This window comes from Ursus maritimus, unplaced genomic scaffold, assembly GCF_017311325.1.
Source record: "Ursus maritimus isolate PB19 unplaced genomic scaffold, ASM1731132v1 scaffold_7, whole genome shotgun sequence".
NCBI lineage: Eukaryota > Metazoa > Chordata > Mammalia > Carnivora > Ursidae > Ursus > Ursus maritimus.
The window spans coordinates 34,296,332-34,317,206 of record NW_024426885.1 but is presented as its reverse complement, the minus strand read 5'-3'; the positions used below and the strand labels follow the sequence as shown (position 1 = coordinate 34,317,206).

General features: G+C 42.1%; 2 protein-coding genes across 2 annotated transcripts in view; both read right to left on the bottom strand.

Moving 5' to 3' along the window:
- Window positions 1-10,517: 10,517 nt before the first annotated feature.
- On the bottom strand, window positions 10,518-16,042 carry LOC121101172 (collagen alpha-1(III) chain-like). The gene is made up of 3 exons (XM_040623770.1): window positions 16,037-16,042; window positions 13,734-14,156; window positions 10,518-11,426 (listed from the first exon to the last, which is right to left on the bottom strand). The coding sequence occupies exons 1-3, from the start codon at window positions 16,040-16,042 to the stop codon at window positions 11,355-11,357; spliced, it is 501 nt and encodes a 166-aa protein (XP_040479704.1). The 3' UTR covers window positions 10,518-11,354.
- Window positions 16,043-16,873: 831 nt separating this feature from the next.
- Window positions 16,874-20,875, bottom strand: part of CPEB3 (cytoplasmic polyadenylation element binding protein 3) — a 178,373-nt gene continuing 174,371 nt past the window's right edge. Inside the window, exon 11 of the mRNA XM_040624688.1 lies at window positions 16,874-20,699. Within this exon, the coding sequence (XP_040480622.1) occupies window positions 20,472-20,699 (228 nt within the window). The 3' untranslated portion in view covers window positions 16,874-20,471. The remainder of the gene's footprint in view (window positions 20,700-20,875) is intronic.

The following is a 20,875-nucleotide window of genomic DNA, read 5'->3' as shown; positions in this document are numbered from 1 at the left end:
CATTTTCAAGAAAAAAGGCTACAGGAGATTACTGACTCAATGAAACATTCCAATGTCAGAATCATCTGCATCCCTGAGGGGGTGGAGAAAGAGAGAGATCTAGAAGAGATATTTGAACAAATTGTAGCTGAGAACTTCCCTAATCTGGCAAAGGAAACAAGCATTCATGTCCAGGAGGCAGAGAGGACCCCTCCCAAGATCAATGAGAACAGACCAATACCACGACATATAATAGTACAATTCGCAAATCTTAGATCCAAGGAAACAATCTTGAAAGCTGCGAGGGGGAAGAGATTCCTCACGTACAGAGGGAGGAACATCAGAATAACGTCAGACCTATCCACAGAGACTTGGCAAGCCAGAAAAGGCTGGCAAGACATATTCAGAGCACTAAGTGAGAAGAACATGCAGCCAAGGATCCTTTATCCAGCAAGGCTGTCATTCAGAATGGATGGGAAGACAAGGAGCTTCCAAGACTGGCAGAAACTGAAAGAATATGTGACCACCAAGCCAGCCCTACAAGAAATATTAAGGGGGGGGTTCTATAAAATAAAAAGACCCCAAGAGTGATACAGAACAGAAATTTACAGAGACAACCTATAGAAACAAGGACTTCACAGGCAACATGACAACATTAAAATCATCTCTCTCAGTAATCACTCTTAATGTGAATGGCCTAAATGCTCCCATAAAATGCCACAGGGTTGCAGAATGGATAAAAAGACATGACCCATCCATTTGCTGTCTACAAGAGACTCATTTTGAACCTAAAGATACATCAAGACGTATCGAAAGTGAAGGGATGGAGAACCATTTTTCATGCCAACGGACCTCAAAAGAAAGCTGGAGTAGCAATTCTCATATCAGACAAATTAGATTTTAAGCTAAAGACTGTAGTTAGAGAAGGACACTGTATTATTCTTAGATCCTCTTGTTGCATACAGCCTTTAATAATTATAAATTTCTATGCCCCCAACAGGGAAGCAGCCAGATACATAAGCCAACTCTTAATCAGAATAGAGACATATAGATAATAACACGTTAATAGTAGGGGACCTCAATACTCCACTCTCAGCAATAGACATTATCTAAGCAGAAAATCAACAAAGAAACAAGAGCTTTGAATGACATACTGGACCAGATGGACCTCATAGATATATACAGAAAACTACACCCTAGAACAACAGAATACTCAATCTTATCTAATGCACATGGAACTTTCTCCAGAATAGACCATATACTGGGTCACAAAACAGGTCTCAACCGATACCAAAAGACTGAGATTATTCCCTGCCTGTTCTCAGACCACAATGCTTTGAAACTGGAACTCAATCACAAGGAAAAATTTGGAAGAAACTCAAACACTTGGAAACTAAAAACCATCCTGTTTAAGAATGATTGTGTAAACCAGGAAATTAAAGAAGAACTTAAGCAATTTATGGAGACCAATGAGAATGAAAACACATCAGTCCAAAACCTATGGGACACTGCAAAGGCAGTCCTAAGGGGGCAATACATAGCCGTCCAAGCCTCACTTAAAAGAAAGAAAAATCTAAAATGCAGCCCTTATACTCTCACCTTAAACAGCTGGAGATGGCACAGAAGAACAGGCCTAAGCCATGCACGAAAAGACGATTAAGATTAGAGCAGAGATCAATGAATTAGAAACCACAAATACAGTAGAGCAGATCAACAAAACTAGAAGCTGGTTCTTTGAAAGAATTAATAAGATCGATAAGCCACTGACCAGACTTATTCAAAAGAGTAGAGAAAGGACCCAAATTAATAAAATTATGAATGGAAGGGGAGAGATCACAACTAACACCAAGGACATGGAAACAATCATTAGAGACTATTATCAACAAGTATATGCCAATAAATCAAGCAACCTGGAAGAAACGGATGCCTTCCCGGAAATCTATAAACTACCAAGGCTGATACAGGAACTACAGCACCTGGGTGGCGCAGTCGTTAAGCGTCTGCCTTCGGCTCAGGGTGTGATCCCGGCGTTCTGGGATCGAGCCCCACATCAGGCTCCTCCACTAGGAGCCTGCTTCTTCCTCTCTCACTCCCCCTGCTTGTGTTCCCTCTCTCACTGGCTGTCTCTCTCTAATAAATAAATAAATCTTAAAAAAAAAAAAAAGACTGAAACAGGAAGAAATTTATTATCTAAATAGAGCAATTAACTGTGAAGAGATTGAAGCAGTGATCAAAAACCTCCCAAAAAACAAGAGTCCAGGCCTGATGGATTCCCCAGGGAATTCTACCAAACATTCAAAGAAGAAATAATACCTATTCTCCTGAAGCTGTTTCAAAAAAATAGAAACAGAAGGAAAACTACCAAACTCATTCTATGAGGCCAGTATTACCTTGATCCCCAAACCAAAGACTCCATCCAAAAAAAGGAGAATTACAGACCGATATCCCTGATGAATATGGATGCCAAAATTCTCAATGAGATCCTAGCTAATAGGATCCAACAGTACATTAAAAGGATTATCCATCACGACCAAGTGGGATTCATCCCTGGGATGCAAGGGTGGTTCAACATTCGCAAATCGATCAGTGGGATAGAACACATCAACAAGAAAAGAGTCAAGAACCATATGATCCTCTCAATTGATGCAGAAAAATCATTTGACAAAATACAGCATCCTTTCCTGGTTAAAACCCTTCAGAGTGTAGGGATAGAGGGTACATTCCTCAATTTCATAAAAACCATCTATGAAAAGCCTACAACAAATATCATTCTCAATGGGGAAAAGCTGAGAGCCTTTCCCTTAAGATCAGGAACATGACAAGGATGCCCACTCTCGCCACTATTGTTCAATATAGTACTAGAAGTCCTTGCAACAGCAATCAGACAACAAAAAAGAATAAAAGGTATTCAAATTGGCAAAGAAGAAGACAAACTCTCTCTCTTCACAGATGACATGATACCTTATATGGAAAACCCAAAAGACTCCACCCGCAAACTACTGGAACTCATACAATTCAGTAATGTGGCAGGATACAAAAATCAATGCTCAGAAAACAGCTGCATTTCTATACACGAACAATGAGACTGAAGAAAGAAATTAGGGAATCAATTCCATTTACAATAGCACCAAAAAACATAAGATATCTCAGAATAAACTTAACCAGAGAGGTAAAGGATCTATACTCTAGAAACTATAGAACACTGATGAAAGACACTGAAGAAGACACAAAAAGATGGAAAAACATTCAATGCTCATGGACTGGAAGAATAAACATAGTTAAAATGTCTATGTTACCCAGAGCAATCTACACTTTCAACGCCATCCCGATCGAAATACCAATGACATTTTTCCAACTGCTGGAACAAACAATCCTAAAATTTGTGTACCAGAAAATACCCCGAATCACCAAGGAAATGTTTAAAAAGAAAAACAAAGCTGGGGGCATCACATTGCCTGATTTCAAGTTATACTACAAAGCTGTGATCACCAAGACAGCATGGTACTGGCACAAAAACAGACACATAGACCAATGGAACAGAATACAGACTCCAGAAATGGACCCTCAACTCTATGTCAACTAATCTTTGACAAAGCAGGAAAAAACATCCAGTGGAAAAAAGACAGTCTCTTCAATAAATAGTGTCTGGAAAATTGGACAGCTATATACAGAAGAATGGAACTTGACCACTCTCTCACACCATACACAAAGATAAACTCCAAATGGATGGAAGACCTCGATGTGAGACAGGAATCCATCAAAGTCATAGAGAAGAACATAGGCTGTAACCTCTTCAACATTGGCCACAGCAACTTCTTTCACGACACATCTCCAAAGGCAAGGGAAACAAAAGCAAAAATGAACTTTTGGGACTTCATCAAGATAAAAGCTTCTGCACAGCAAACGAAACAGTCAACAAAACAAAGAGGCAACCCATAGAATGGGAGATTATATTTGCAAATGACACTACAGATAAAAGGCTGGTATCCAAGATCTATAAAGAACTTCTCAAATTCAATACCCAAGAAACAAATAATCAAATCAAAAAATGGGCAGAAGATATGAACACTTTTCCAATGATGACATACAAATGGCTAACAGACACATGAAAAAATGTTCAACATCATTAGCCATCAGGGAAATTCAAATCAAAACCACATTGATATACCACCTTACGCCAGTTAGAATGGCAAAAATTGACAAGGCAAGAAACAACAAATGTTGGAGAGGATGTGGAGAAAGGGGAACCCTCTTACATGTTGGTGGGAATACAAGTTGGTACAGCCACATTGGAAAACCGTGTGGAGGTCCCTCAAAAATTTAAAAATAGAGCTACCCTATGATCCAGCAATTACACTACTGGGTATTTACCCAAAGATACAGACGTAGTGAAGAGCAAGGCCATATGCACCCCAACGTTCATAGCAGCATTGTCCACAATAGCCAAACTGTGGAGGGAACCGAGATGCCCTTCAACAGATGAATGGATAAAGAAGATGTGGTCCATATATACAATGGAATATTACTCAGCCATCAGAAAGAATGATTACCCAACATTTGCATCAACATGGAAGGACTGGAGGAGATTATGCTAAGTGAAATAAGACAAGCAGAGAAAGACAATTATCATATGGTTTCATTCATTTGTGGAACATAAGGAATAGCAGGGAGACAGGTAGGAGAAGGAAGGGAAAAATGAAGGGGGGGTAAACAGAAGGGGAAATGAACCACGAGAGACTATGGGCTCTAGGAAACAAACTGAGGGTTTTAGAGGGGAGAGGGGTGGGGGGATGGGCTAGCCTGGTGATGAGTATTAAGGAGGACACGTATTACATGGAACACTGGGTGTTATACGCAAACAATGAATCATGGAACACTACATCAAAAACTAATGATGTACTGTATGGTGACTAACATATCATAATTTTAAAAAAAAGTGTAAATGACCTAAATACACCAAGGCAGAGACTGAGAGAGTTGAGTTGAAAAATAAGACCCAACTACACATTATCTACAAGAAAGCCACCTTAAATATAAAGACATAGATTAAAAGTAAAGGGATGGAATCACTTTATACTAACTAGGATGGCTACTACCAAAAAAACAGGGGTGCCGGGGTGGTTCAGTCAAAATGTCTGCCTTCAGCTCAGGTCATGATCCCAGGGTCCTAGGATTGAGCCCCATGTCTGATTCTCTGCTCTGCTGGGAGTGTGCTTCTCCCTCTCTGTCCCTCCCCCTGCTGTGCTCACTCTAATAAATCTTAAAAAATAAATAACAAGGATTCAGAGGAATGTGAAGAAATAGGAACCCTTGTGCACTGCTGGTAGGAAGTAAAATGGTACCACCACTATGGAAAACAGTATGGTGGTCCCTCAGAAATTAGAAATAAAATTGCCATATGATCAAGCAGTTCTACTTCTGAGTATCCAATACAATTGAAAGCAGGATCTTGAAGAGATATTTGCCACACCTATTTTCATAGCAGCATTATTCACAATACCCAAGAGGTAGGAGCAACCAAAGTGTATCAATGGAGAAACAAAATGTGGTTCAGACCAACAATGAAATATTACCTTTAAAAAGGAAGGAAATTCTGACATATGTTATAACATGAATGAACCTTGAGGATATTATGCTAAATGAAATAAGCTAGTCATAAATGGAATCACAAAGTGTATTTGTCTTTTTAAATGAAGTAGCTAGAGTAGTTGGAGTAAGCAAATTCTTAGAAACAGAAAGAATGATAGTTGCCAGGGCTTGAGGAGGAGGAAGTGGGGAGCTGTTGCTTAACGGGCATAGAGTTTCAGTTTTGCAGGATTAAAAACGTTCTATAGAGATCCATCGCACAACAACATACTTAACACTGTTGAACTGTATACTTAGAAATGGTTAAGATGGTAAATTTTGTGTTATGTGGGGTTTTTTTAAGAATTAAAAATTAAAACATTTTTAAAGTAGAGATGAAGGGGAGCCTGGGTGGCTCAGTCTGTCGAGCGTCCAATTCTTGGTTTCAGCTCAGGTCATGATCTCATGGGCCATGAGATTGAGCCCCACATTGGGGTTCCATGCTCAAGGGGGAGTCTGCTTGAAGAGTCTCTCCCTCTGCCTCTCCCCTCACTTGCACTCTCTCTCTAAAGTAAATAAATCAATCTTTAAAAGAAAAAAAAAAAGAGATGAAGCTATCCCATGCTAACATAAATCAAAAGAAAGCTGCAGGGTAGTGAGGGGTGGGGCTGGAGTCTGGATACAGGGGTGGGAAGGCTGGACTCCTGGGTCTAAGGGAGGAGGAGGCTGGGAGATAGGACTCCTGGGCTGAATAAGGACCAAATTTGGAGTTCACGCTCTGGTTTAGATGGTATAAGACCTGGGGATGTGGGGTCTTGGCAGGGTTGGAGATCAGGAAGCATCTTTCAACTGACAGGATTGTAAAATTTTTTTTCAAAGATACAGAATGAAACTTCTAGGGTGCCTGGGTGGCTCAGATGGTTAAGCGTCTGCCTTCAGCTCAGGTCATGATCTCAGGGTCTTGGGATCGAGTCCCATGTCGGGCTCCCTGCTCAGCAGGGAGTCTGCTTCTCCCTCTCCCTTTGCCTCTCCCCACCACTTGTGCTCTCTGTCAAACGAATAAATAAAATCTTAAAAAAAATGAAACTTCTCTACTCCAAAGCCACTCACCAGAATCACTGCTGTCAACAACAACAACAAAAGCTGCAGTAGTTGTACTAATTTTAGACAAAGCAGACTTCACAACGAAGAAAATTATCAGGGACAAAAAGGGGCATTACATAATGATAAAAGGATCATTCTCCAAGAAGAATTAACAGTTCTTAAGATGTATGTGCCTAACAACAGAGCACCCAAATATGTGAGGCAAAAACTGGTGGAACTGCACGGAAAAATAGACAAATCCACTCTCATACTTGCAGGCATCAATAGAGCTCGACTGGTAATCGACAGATCCAGCAGGCAAAGAGTCAGAAAGGACATAGAGGTGGGGCACCCGGCTGGGTCGGTCAGTAGAGCGTGTGATTCTTGATCGCAGAGTTTCCCATGTTGGGTGTAGAGATTACTTAAAAATAAAATCTTAAAAAAAAAAAGAAAGAAAGGATATAGAACAGAACAATACCCAACAGCAGAATATACATATTTCTCAAACTGCCATGGAACACTAACCAAGACAGGCTGCATTCTGGGCCATAACACACTCCTCAATAAACGCAAAAGAAAAAAATCATTCAAAGTGTGCTCTCAGACTACAGTGAGATTAAACTGGAAATTAGCATAAAAATGCTGGAAAATCCCAAAATATTTGGAGATTGACAACACATTGATTGAGAGGGAGGGGAGGGGCAGAGGAAGAGGGAGAAAGAATCCCAAGCAGGCTCCACACCCAGCACAGACCCTGATGTGGGGCCTGATCCCACAAGCCCGAGATCATGACCTGAGCCAAAATCAAGAGTCAGATGCTCAACTGACTGAGCCACCCAGGTGCTCTCAGATGTTTGTTTGTTTGGTTGGTTGTTTATTTATTTACTTATGTAATTTCTACACCCAATATGGGACTCAAATTCATGACCCGGAGATCAAGGGTCACATGCTCTACTTGACTGAGCCAGAAAGGCGCCCCTGAATAACACATTTTTAAATAACATGGGTCAAAGGAGAAATCTCAAAAAAAAAAAATTAAAATAATATTTTTAATTAAATGAAAATAAAACATCAGTTTGTGGGATGCAATGAAAGAAGCACATAGAGGGGAAATTTCTAGCATTGAATGTGCACATTACAAATGAAGAAAGATTTCAAATCAAAATCTAAGCTTCCACTTCAGTAAACTATAGAAAGAAGAGTAATATTAAAAAGAAGAAAGAAAGAAAGAAAGAAAGATAAACCTAATGCAGAAAAATAAAAATTCAAGTAAAAAAATCAGTGACACTGAAAACAGGAAAGTGATAGAGGGGGAAAAAAATTCAATGAAACCAAGAATGTTGGTTCTTTGAAAAGATCAATACAATTGATAAACCCTTGTCTAGCTAGAAAAAAAAAGAAAACATTACTAATATTAGAACTGAAGGAGAGGCAGTAGAGGCCACTACTACTGAGCCCATGGACATTAAAAGAATAAAGGATTGTAAACAACTCTATTCCCACAGATTTGATAACTTACACGAAACAGATCAATTCTTTGAAAAGTATAGTCCACCAAAACTCACACAAGGAGAAACAGATACTCTGAATAGGCACATATATAAAGAAATTGAATCAATCCTTAATAACTTTCCAAAACAGAAAGCACCAGACCCAGATAGTTTCACTGATGAATTCTACCAAACACTGAAGGAAAAAATAATACTGATTCTCTACAAATGTCTTTTAGAAAATAAAAGCAGAATGAACACATCTCAACCAATTCTATAAGCAGAGTATTATGCTCCTAACAGACCAGATAAAGATATTACAAGAAAGGAGGAGCACCTGGGTGGCTCAGTAAGTTAAGCATCCAACTCTTGATTTTGGCTTAGGTCATGATCTCAGGGTCATGAGATCAAGCCCCAAGATAGAGCCCCTCATGGAGCTCAGCACAGAGTCTGCTTGTCCCTCTCTCTCTGCTCCTCCCCCACACCCCCCTTGTCTCTCTCTCTCTCAAATAAATAAAATCTTTAAAAAAATTAAAATAAAAAAATAAAAACAAAAAAGTTATTACAAGAAAGGAAAACTACAGATCAATATCTCTCATGAACACAGATGCAAAAATCCTCAAAATATTGGCAAATTGAACCCAACAATGTATACATAGATTATACACTATGACCACGTGGGATATATTGGAGCCATAGGAGGCTGATTCAGCATTCAAAAATCAATATAATCCCTTACGTCAACAGGCTAAAGAAGAAAAATTGTATGACCAAAAATGTAGAAAAAGCATTTGACAAAACACAACACCCATTCACTATAAAAACTAGCAAACTAGGAATAGAGGGGAACTTCAACTTGATAAAGAACAACGACCAAACAGCTACAGCTAACATCATACTAGATGTTTTCCCCTTGAAACTGGAAACGAGGCAAGGGTAGCTCTGCTCTCACCACTCATTCCTATTCGGTATTATACTGGAAGTCTAGCTACTACGATAAGAAAGGGACATAAAAGACCTATGGATTAGGAAGGAAGACAAACTGTCTTCATTCGCAGATGACATAGGGTTGTCTGTAGACAATCCCAAAGAATCAACACACAAAAAACGCTACTGGAAGTGATTATAGCAAGGTTGTGGGATATAGGGCTAAAAAGTTCATCATTTTTGGATATACCAGCGTTAGCATCCCCAAAATGAAAAGCTTAGGTATAAATCTAAAAAGTAGATGTAGGAGCGGGTGGCTCAGTCGGTGGAGTGCCTGCCTGCGGCTCAGGTCATGATCTCAGGGCTGTGAGATGGAGCCCCACGCTGGGCTCCGTGCTCAGCGCAGAGTCGGCTTGGGATGGCTTCTCTCCCCCCGCCCCTCCCCCGCTCGCACACGTGTGTGCACATACACGCACTTCTCTCTCTAAAATAAATAAGTCTTTAAAAAAAAAATAGGCACGTGATAAAAAAAAAGTCTAATTAGAAAACGGGCAAAAGACACTGGAGAGGATACGGAGATGACGTATGTGCATGTGCCCGTGAGGAGATGTTCAACGTTATTAGCTGTTAGGGAAAATGCCAATTAAAACGACAATGGGCTATTACTGCACACCAAACAAAATGGCTGAACTAAAAAGTAGTGACAAAACCAAATGCTGGAGAAGGTATAGACTAACTGGATCACTATACATTTTGGTCGATACGTAAAAAGGCACACCCACTCTAGAAAACAATTTGGTAGTTTCCTTAAAAACTAAACATGAGGGGTGCCTAATGGTGGCTCAGTTGGTGAAGCGTCTGCCTTCATCTCGGGTCATGATCTCAGGGTCCTGGGATCGAGCCCTGCATGGGGCTCCCTGCTCAGTGGGGAGCCTGCTTCTCTTCTCACTCTCCCCCTGCATGCTCTCTCTCACTCTCAAATAAATAAAATCTTTAAAAAAAGAAAAAAGATATGAAAGATCCTTTCTTTAAAAAAAATTAAAACAAACAAACAAACAAACAACTAAACATGAAACTACCATGTTACATTGCAACCGTACTCCTGGGTTATCCCAGAGAAACTGAAAACAGGTTCACACAAAAACCTGTACACGAACGTTCGTAACAGCTTCATTTGTAATTGCTCCAAGCTAGACACCATCCAGATGTTCTTCAACAAGTAAATGGTTAAGCGAGTTAGGGTACATTCACACCATGGAACATTACTTGGCCGTCAAAAGGAACCAACTATTGATACAACAACCAGGACGAGTCTGTGGAGAATTATGCGGACAGAAAAAAGCCCATCAGGTTATATATTGTAGGTTTCCATTTATATACCATTCTTGAAATGAGAAAGTCCTATAGCTAGAGAACCAGGTTAGTCATCACCAGGGATGAAGGGGAGTGGGAATGGTAGAAAAGTAGGTGAAACCTGAGTGTTATTCTTCATGGTGATGGAAGTGTTCTTTGTATCAATGTCAAGATTCTGGTTGTGATATTTAATATCGTTTTGCAAAATGTTAGGGGGAAAACTGGGTGAAGAATACATGGGATCCCTGCCATTTCTTACAACAGTATCTGAAGCTACAGGTATTTCAAAATTAAGTTTTTAGGTGAAAAAAAAATCAGACTATTTGGTAGTAGAGCCAACAGATGTTGGATGTTATTAAACGAGACTTGTGAAGCCAGCAGGCACATGCCCTGTGAAAGTAACTGGCTTTCAATGTTTCATACTCAACCATGAAGTGCAAAGATTAATGGATGGGTGTTTTTTTTCATATACTTCTCTATCTCTCCCCATAAATTGACTAATTAAAACAAAATCAACCCCTCCCAGATGTTGGTAGACTTAAGGAAGGGCAGAAAAGAGGCTGGAGATGGGAAGGGGGGAAATTGGGAGCAGGGAAATTGGGGTTTGGGGGATTGGGAAAGTAGGCCAGTCCAGAGGGGAAACTGGTAGCAATGACCAATGGAAATCACATCTAGTTCTTCAGGAGTATGAAAAATGGATTATAGGGAGGTTGCCTGCAAAGAATTCCATGTTGTCCACGCATCAGCTTTTACCTGGAGAAATGGAGCCATTTTCTAAAAACATTGCATCGAACAGAAAAGGGCACCGATTACCGCGTATAGCTCGGGGAATTCTCAAAACTGAACACACCCGAGTATTCAACGCAGGTCAAGAAAGTCACCTGCACCCCTTCACGCCCCTTTCAGTACGTACTCCATTAGTGTCCATCCTAATGTGGCGGGGCCGGGGGAGAGCTCCTAGTTCCGGGCTACGCAAGCAGCGCTACGATCACTTCTGTACATGTCTTTGGGGGAACAGGCTACATATTTCTGTTGGGCATATGAATGAAAAACACGAGTCATACAATATATACACATTTAGCTCTTGTAAAACCCCTTTCTAGAATGGCTGCACCCCCTCCCATTCCACCGGGATTTATCTAGAGCCTCTCTAATGTTTGGTATTTTCATTTTTATTCATTTTTGTGGGTATGGATTGGAATTGTGTTTTGTTTTTTAAAAGATCTATTCATTTTACAGATGGTGGGGGGAAGGCGGAGGGAGAGGGAAAGAGTCTTAAGCAGGCTCCCTGCTGAGCACGGAGCCTGACACGGGGCCTCGATCTCAGGACCTGAGCCGAAACCAAGAGTCAGATGCTTAACCCACTCCCAGGCGCCCCCCTGGCGTTTTGGTTTTAGTGAGGAGTAATGAAATTGAGCAAGAGGGCTCTGTCTTTGAAAGGGGAGCCCAAGCACCCAGACAGGTCCTCATAGGAACCAGAGCCAGAGAGTCCTTCCCTTCACAAAATCTCATTGGTCTAGGCCTGCACTGACGGTGACAAGCTGGAATGTTTCCAATTCACCGAACAGTTCAGCTCAAACCATCTTCTTCATTAGAGGTGTAAGTGACATACTCTATTAGTTTCAGGTGTGCAACAGTGATTCAACGTTTGTCTGTGTTGTGACATGGTCACCACAGTGAGTCTCCTTACCTGCTTCACCCAAGAAGTCAAGACATTATTACCGACCATATTCCCCATGCTGTCCATGGCTTCCTCACGACTTATTTCACAGCTGCAAGTTTGTAGTTTTATTCCCCTTCACCCGTTTTTGTGCCCCCCCCCTTCCCCTCTTCTGTCTGGTAACCACCAATCAGTTCTGAGTCTGGGTTTTGCTCCGTTTTTTAGATTCCACATATAAGTGACATTACAGCGCAAACCACCTTAGCCAAAGATCTGACCAGTAACAACAAGGAAGAAAATGACACGACCTGGGCTGCCCCTTGCGGGGCCAGAAGGAAACGCCGCGGTGAGCACGCTCACGGGCACGGCCGCCGCCCCTTTCCCGGGACCCCAACGAGGTGCAAACTCAGAATCTCACTCGGTCCCCAACACTATACACCGACCCAGATGGAGGTTGCCGGTGACAGCTGCATTCCAGCCGTATATCCGCGGGGACCCCCTCGGGCCCCCAGAGTTGAAGAGGATTTTAAACGGAAGGCCTCTGCGATTCCGGAGGCCCAAAGGCAGCTTTGCCGAGCCTCCCTCGTGTGGCTCCTGGCGGCGAGTCCCGAGAGCGAGGCCACAGGCAGGGGCCTCCGGGGAGGTCTTCACGGGCCGGGAGGAAGACGCACCTGCACACACCCACCTCATCACCGACTTTCTCATTTCTCCTCCCGGAAACCCACCGTCTTTCCTAAAGACACCGTCTGAAGCCCTGTTCTCCCCCTCGCGTTCTCGCATTACGCTGGGTTCCAAAGCCCACCCGCGTTCGCACGGTGAATCGCCTCCTGCATTGGCTACTGTCACCCACGTGCGTAAGAGGAAACTCCATCTCCTCTCTCGTAATCTGTCTGTTGTCAGCTCATTCGAAGGCGCTTAATCACGACCCAAAACGGTCGAGGCAAGGATTTTCGTGTCAACCGCCCTGGGAAGAGCAGTAGGACCCATCACCCGGACTCCCGTCGCCCCATTTCCCCGAACATTAACCTAGGTAGCACAGCCGTTCAGGATTTGGGGACGGCCCCAGGGACCCACGTCTGTGACAAGGGTCTGGGGAGAAGCCACCCTAGTCCAATTTTCAAGCGGAGTGCTCCTCCGCGTTTGCGGGTGAGGAGTGCCCCAGCCTGGGGGGCAGTCAGCTCTGTCCACACATGTGCTCGGCGGGGCTCCCGTCTAGCCAGGAGCACCCGCAAAAAAAGGAGCTCCCGACGCCCGCCCCTGGAAGGAAGGGGCCCCTGCTCACAAAGGCGCCATTCACTGCCCCACTTCCCCTCCGCGCCAGGAGCTGGGGCAGCAGAACGGTTTTTTTTGCCAGGGGATAAATGTGGGGCCTAAGTCAGCCCAGCATTCTGAAAGTAGGGTTCCATTTGTGGCTTAGTGTAGGAGGATATATTTTTAGAAAATCAAAAGTAAAAGGGACCTGAAACTTAATATTCCTCCGCCCATCTTGGAGGGAGCTGCGGGAGGGATCCAAATGTGAAGTGCCGCCGGACGGCTGGGCTCCGACTCCGGCCTCCCGCGTCGGCGCCAGGCTCCGGGGCACCCTGCCGGCCGCGCACGCGGAGCCCGGCAACCCGAGCCCCCCCACCCCCACCCCCGGGCTCAAGGAGCGCGGCGCACCCGCGGGGTCAGCTTACCTGCCGGGCTGGGCGAGGGGCAAACCGGGCCTCCTCGGGGGAGGGGTGGCCGTGGGCCCCGGATCTGGGGGCCGGCTGCAGGAGCGGGTGCGGTGCGGAAGCTCTAGGTGGGGGAAGGCCTGCGGGAGCCCGCGACGACAGAGCGTGTGCGCAACCGGGCGCCCCTAGGCCGCGGCCCGAGCGGGGACCGAGGGAGCCTGCGGACGCCCCCCAGCGGCCCCCACCCCTTCCCGGAGCCGAGCACCGCGCGCGGCTCTGTCCGCCCCGGTCACGGTGGGGCGGCGGGCGGGCCCCGAGCCGCGGCTGGGCTCCCCGAGGGCCCGAGCGCTGCGCGGCCGCGGGTCCCGGCCACCCCGGGCGCCCACGCACGGCCCTGGGACTTGGCGGACAGCTGGGGGAGCTTAAAAACACCGGCGCCAGACCCTACCCCAAACCAGCGAAACCAACCTCGGGGGGTGGGCCTCCCGCACCTGCAGTTTGTAAAAGCTCTCCAGGGGATTTCTTTGTGCAGCGACCTGTGATCCATTTTCTAAAAGGATTAAACTTAGTGCCTATTACAGAGCTTCTAGAGCGTCCAAAGTCGATACGGGATTTTACCCATTTTCTGAAATGATCAGAGAAGAGTCTAGGGTAAAAAGTCAAACGAAAGGGGCGTACTTAACGTTTTCATGGACTTTCCTGGTTTTGATTTTGAAAATTGGTTTCAAGTGCTGGCATAAAAACCTAACTGGCCCTTTAAAAACCTTGTATTGAATACACGTGCATGGTGTCAACAAATACCTTCCTTTTTCGAGTACACTTGTGCTTTATACTTGTTTTGTCTTTTTAAAGATTTTATTTATGTATTTGAGAGCGAGAGGCAGAGATAGTGAGAGAGGAGAGGGAGAAGCAGGCTCCCCGCTGAGCAGGGAGCCCCATGTAGGGCTGGATCCCAGGACCCTGAGGTCATGACCTGAGCCAAAGGCAGACACTTAACCGACTGAGCCACCCAGGGGCCCCTATACTCGTGTTAAAAAAAAAAAAAAAAAGTGTTGTGTCAGAGAAAAGGTGAATTTTGCTGTACTTAACCTGCAGTCGTTTGTCCCCCCCCCAAAGGCAAGCGAATTTGAATGAGCAAATATTCCCAGATGCAATCCACATACTCCAAGCTATTCCTTAGCAAATGCAAAGGATGACAAGTGTCAGTACTTCATACAACTATATTTAATAAGTTGTTATTACAGAAAAAAATGAAGTCCAAACTACAAAGTTTAAGCAGTTGTAAGCAATAGCTGCATTGAGCTCCATGTGTAGTCACAGTACTGCAGTTCCATACAAGCAATATTAGTCCAAGCCCCAAAGGCAGAAGCCGAGTAAGGGTTACTAGCAAAACAATCTAAGAGAACAGGTAATAAAAGATACAATACATTTAAAATTAGTTGTTAGTTGAAAAACAAATACAGAGATCCTAGCTGTGAACACTCTAAAAGTTATGTCCATTATTTTGACAGCAAAAATACAAATACCTAATACTTTATACCCCAACAGAACTATATCCAGAAAAGAAAGAGAGCAGAAGTTATCCTGTATTAGCACCCGAGTTTTCTACTTGTTGCCATTTACTACCATACAAATTTAAACATCCCCAAATCACATATCCACTTCTTGACCCATTTTGGGGTATAAAGTCAACAGCATTAATTATAAAATACTCTGTGGTAAAATGGAACACTATTGCAGCTGAGATAGAGAAGTTTGGTTATTATTTAAAAAAAAAACAAACAGAAAATGTTAGCCGACATACCATACAAACTGGTGAAAAAGCAACAATCCATACAAATAAGCCAGTTTTAACAAAAAGATACTTTTTTTTTCACTAATCTGTGACTAATCTTTCACTCAAACCTGCAAGTAGAGATGTCACAATACTCAAATATTTAGGTAGGAGCTTTACCCAGTTAAATGCCATTTTGTTGCTAATATAATAGATAAAATGAAAACTAGCAGTTACTTGCTAATTGCATAAATGCAGTACACTCTGCATTAGCCCATGCCTCACTAACAAGCTATAAAACACAAGAAATAGGCAGAAATCTAAGCATAATCTTTATACCACTAAGCAAGAATTTTCCAATTTCTTTTCTTCTGTTCCTAATCACTTATTTGTAGTTAATGTAAAATTCCAGCCAGTAGTACCCAATTTGAGTTAAAATTTTACATCACGACTTGATCTAATCTATATATTATTTACAAAACTGAATACATAGAGCATACCCAGGAGCCAACTCTGGACACACGTTTCTCCAAGTTATTGATAACCTCACCTCCATGGCAACGGAGCTGGAAGGGGGCCATCAAGGACTAGTAGAAACACACCATCTATCTAGAGCAAGTCATCGAATGTTCTGTTTACGCAACACCAGTTTTGCAGTCGTAGGTACTTTGTTTTCGTTTTAGGTGCCATTACAGGGACACGCTGCCCTAACAGCACAGCTTCAAGGTGAGGTGGGTGTTGGAAAAGAAGCAGGAGGGTGGACAGATCATGCTTGGAGTGGCCAGATGTTGCCACAAAGAGGGACAAACAAGGGGCACCATAACAGGGGAGGGGGTGGTGGTGGAGGAAGATGAAGTCGGAGACTGTCCATATACAGTGGTGACGTCCGAGTGTGCGTCCTCAGCACGCCACCCACGCCGGACGGGAGGGAAGTCAGGAGAGACACCGAGATCCAAGTCTAACTACAGAGAAGCCGGTGTCACCCGGCAGCGCCCCTCTGCTCTCCGACGTCACCACTGTAAATGCATGGGGAAGATTTGGCCTGGGCGAAAGGCACCGTCTCACACATGGACAGCAGTTGGTGGCAGATTCTCTCTCTCTCTCTCTCTCTCTCTCTCTCTCTCACACACACACGTACGCACGCACACGCACACAGGACATAATGAAGAGTTAGAGGGGAAAAACAATGAATCATTCTGTTGACCTAGCCGGGTTTTCAACCTGGTGGTATTTCGGTGGGGGTGACTCCATTATCAGGGCCCCAGATCTGGCTGCACCTGGTGTTGTATAAATCCACTGTGACATCCCTAGAGAACTGTACTGTGACATCCCTAGTCTTACACTAAACCACTGTAATAAAGGAAAAGGCTTGTCAAAATCTCACATGTTCTGCTCATTCTGTCATTTTATTACCCAATTATCCATTACATTTTCCAATCACTTTACATAACCAACCATGTTCATCGTTGTCACACTATTGTAAACCACATCAGCAAGTTAATACATAAAGCTTTGCATTTCAAAAAACTAGACACTTTAGTAACAATATTACAAAGGTTTTAGCTTCAAAAATAACTGAAAATGAAAAAAATAAACTTTTAAAGAATTAGCATCATAAAATTAATTTATTCCAAGTAAAAATACAAAATAATATTATGACATTGACCAGATATGAAAGTCCCTCCCAGAAACAACTCTATTAATGATTGAGAAAGCACTCCTTAAAGAAAATACGAAATAAAATGAAAAATATGTAAATATGTTTAATTTTTTTCTTAGCAAAAAATCTTTCTAAAAATAACAATGAAAATTTGTCTCAGTACAAAGGCTACATTACTATTGAAAAAATACCAGCATGAAGAAAAGGTACATATTTGACAGTAGAAAAATGATTTCAGTGAATCACAATGTCTAAAGTTTGCAATGAAAATAAATCTGCAATAAAGATTTATGCCTTTTTTCTTTTCTTTTTTTTTCTATTTTTTATACAAACAGTACAAACAGTATTGCACATAACAACAAATAGTCGAGGTTAGGTTATAGCCTTCAAAAAATCGACTAGTTCAAGTGTCACATCAAGGAAAGGCCACAACAGGACCTGTGATACCCAGGGGCTTCCCAGTCAAGTTGCAGGTCAGAACACCTCTTGTGTTTTAAAAAATAATTTTTTTTTGAAGGACCCTCTCTTTTAATATAACATTAACAACTTGGGGGCACATTTATTTACAAAACAAAAGGGAACATGTTATAATTTAATAAACTAAAAAAGTTCTCTTTAAAAAAATACAAACAGAAGAACTCTTTCACAATCCTGGTCAGTCGTGCACAATCAACGCTTGATTATAAATATACAAATGAAGGGAAAGTAGTTTCCACCATCTATCCACAACTTTCAGCACCAAAGGGAGTTTATTCTTTGTAACCTATTCTTCGTGACAATGGTTTTCACCTCCACATCAGCTTCCCGCTGTAAAAGCTTCCAGCTTTATTTTTTTTTTTTTTAAATCTCAGTGTTGTTTTAGTACATGAAAGAGGGGTGCTTCTTCAAAAAGTTTTGCTTCTTTCACATAATTAGGTAGATTTCTGTAGGTTAGATATGATCTTTAATATTATAGTTATAAAGCTCTAACTTCTTCATTTTCAAAAAACACAAATAAGCATGAAAAAAATAAAGTTACCCATCTGTTAAATCATTTTTTCTTGCAGAATTAAATTAATATATATTTTTCTGAATAAACTTACTTAGAAAATATCATTTTCTTTCCTATATTTCAAAATTGAGGTATTGCAAAAGATCATGTCAGTCAGAAAGCATGCCTTTTTCCTTAAAAACAAACAAACAAAAAAATCTTCAGCCAACTTTTGAAAACTGTCTAGAATACAAAAAGTAGTAGTGCATAACAAAATTTCTTGTACAGATGAAAAAAACCACAAACATAGAAAAAAAAAAAACCAAACAAACAGAAAACCACAGCTGGGCTGGAAAAAAGCAATTATTACCAAAAAGCCCAGAGGTAACCTCAAAAGGGGAGAATTCTAATAAGCATTTTTAATCCAGTAAAAAACTATTTTGTTTTTTCCTTTTTGAAAACAAACTATAGTTTGAGAGCTGGTAATTGCAACTAAACACTGGAGAAACAAAACAAAACCAAACCAAGCAGTCTTAACTTAAGAGACAGGACAAGGACATCACAGCACATAAAACAGCGACTTAAATCTATTCTGCAGTGTCATATCCAGTCAGATTGTCCCCAGAATTCCAAAACATAGGAAGAAGATTAAAAAAAAAAAAAGATTTACATAGTCTCACAATCACTGTGTGTGTCTATAGATTACTATCTGCAGCCCAGGAGTGAATGCTAAAAAAATGTCCATGGTGGTTCTAGCAGGTCTCAGTTCTGTTCAAGCTTTACAGGATAAATCCAGGGAATTAAGTAGTTCACTTTCTCACTCGGACAACCAGCCCTGCCCAGGCCATCTTGTTTTGGACAGACATTTCTTTAGCATCACCGCCCCGCATCCTTCTTAAAATGTGCCTAGTTTGTCAATCTGACAACTTATCTCTATATACTGTATATATTCCTAGTGTTTGTAAGCTAAGATGAGCTCTTTGGTTTTCTGGACAAGGTCTGAAGCTATGTAAAATGGTGCAAGCACTAGGAGAGTGTAACTAAGAGCTCATGTGTTAGTTAATAATATACCAGTTATGAACCGTCAAGTTCGTTAATGTCTGACACAGAGGCTTTAAACAGTTAAGTTTGATCACAGTTAGACATAATCACTTTACTATATAAAATAAATTGCACAATATATAACAGAGCACCGCAAAGTACTTCATCTACCATCCACAAATTTGCTTTAAGAATATCCTACACCTAGGTTTTATATTGGTTGTAATATAGGTCATTCTGTTATGGGCTCTTCCTAATTTCAGAAGCATTCCATTTATTGAGGCATGCCTTCCTCCCGTCAATTACCAATTCTTTGAGTGAAAAAAACTCTTTTAAAAAAAATCCGTATTTTATAGCTTATATAGATTCTTAATTTGTGCATTGTGGGAAGGTTTTATACTAGACATTGGATATAAAATTTATTGCATGCAGCAACCTGATTAAGTAAACATGCAGTCAGAAATAGTGACCTTCCGTTGAAGCTTTCTGTAGTCTATTCTGATCTCCTTTCGGCAGCTGATTCTATCCCTAAATCACAAACGTGTGTTGTTGGGTTTCTTTAAATTGATACCTTAGCCTGAAGAGAGTATTATGGTATTAATAATACCATCTTAATAGCAGCAAAAGCTATTGCAGCATAAATTTACATAACACTAAAAGATCTAACCAAAATCCTCAGCAAAACAAAAATCAAACATGAAGGAAAAATAAAGATTCAGCTTATGAGGTATCCTTACATGTCAAATAGAAAACTAAAGGCCTGTTTTCATTAAGGGTTACCCTTATTCTAAATGACCCCAACTAATGATTGCTGAACTGTTGTGAAGTTTTTGCTACATCTGCCACCTACTCACGAGTATTACCTTTGGTAAGTCTTCTCCTAGGGGCAACTCTCTAAGTTTCTGAAAATAAGTGCATGCTCCAGTTCAAAAACAATCGGAACAACAACAACAACAACAACAACACAACAACAACAAACAGACAAAATCACAGACATCAACCTGATGGCCGCTGATGAGAATGGCAGTCTACGAGTGACAAATCAGGTGTAAGAAATTAAGGTACCAAGCAGACAAAGGTGTGAATCAAAGTGCAAATCAGTACCGTTATACACTCTGCAATTTTGCATTATACTGGACACTGAGTTCAGTAATATGACTGTAAATAATAGTAATAATAAAAAGACCCATTTCTTCTTTAAAAATCGAGAACGAATGCACAGATTTCCAGAACACTGTAAGCCCTGAGGCAGTGCCCTCTCTTTTTCCCTCCTCGTTATCTACTCCAGTACTTGTGGCTGGGTCTGCCCTGGGCTCAGCTCCAGCGGAACGGGACGTGCCGAGGGCGGTCGCCTCCCTCCTTCACCAGCGGTTTGTGGAACTCCCGCCCGGCGCGGGAATGTATGCTCGCCCAGCAGTATTCGCAGTAATACTGCAGACAGGTGACGTTGGCACAGAAGAACGGGGCAAACTTCCCACCACAGCGCGTGCCCTGGCACTCATCACACATCTGATCATCCAGCACATATGGCTTCACTTCCACCTGCACCCAAAGAGGAAAGACAGGAAAACATGTTTAGCAAAGCTCCGTCCCACTTCTTCCTGTGAGGGTTTACAGTACGGCTTAAGGATGGGCGTCGGGCAGACGAAGGCGAGAGTCAAAGTGCAAACCAAGGCTTTGGAATCGCTCCATTCACAGATGTATGATCACAGGCAAAT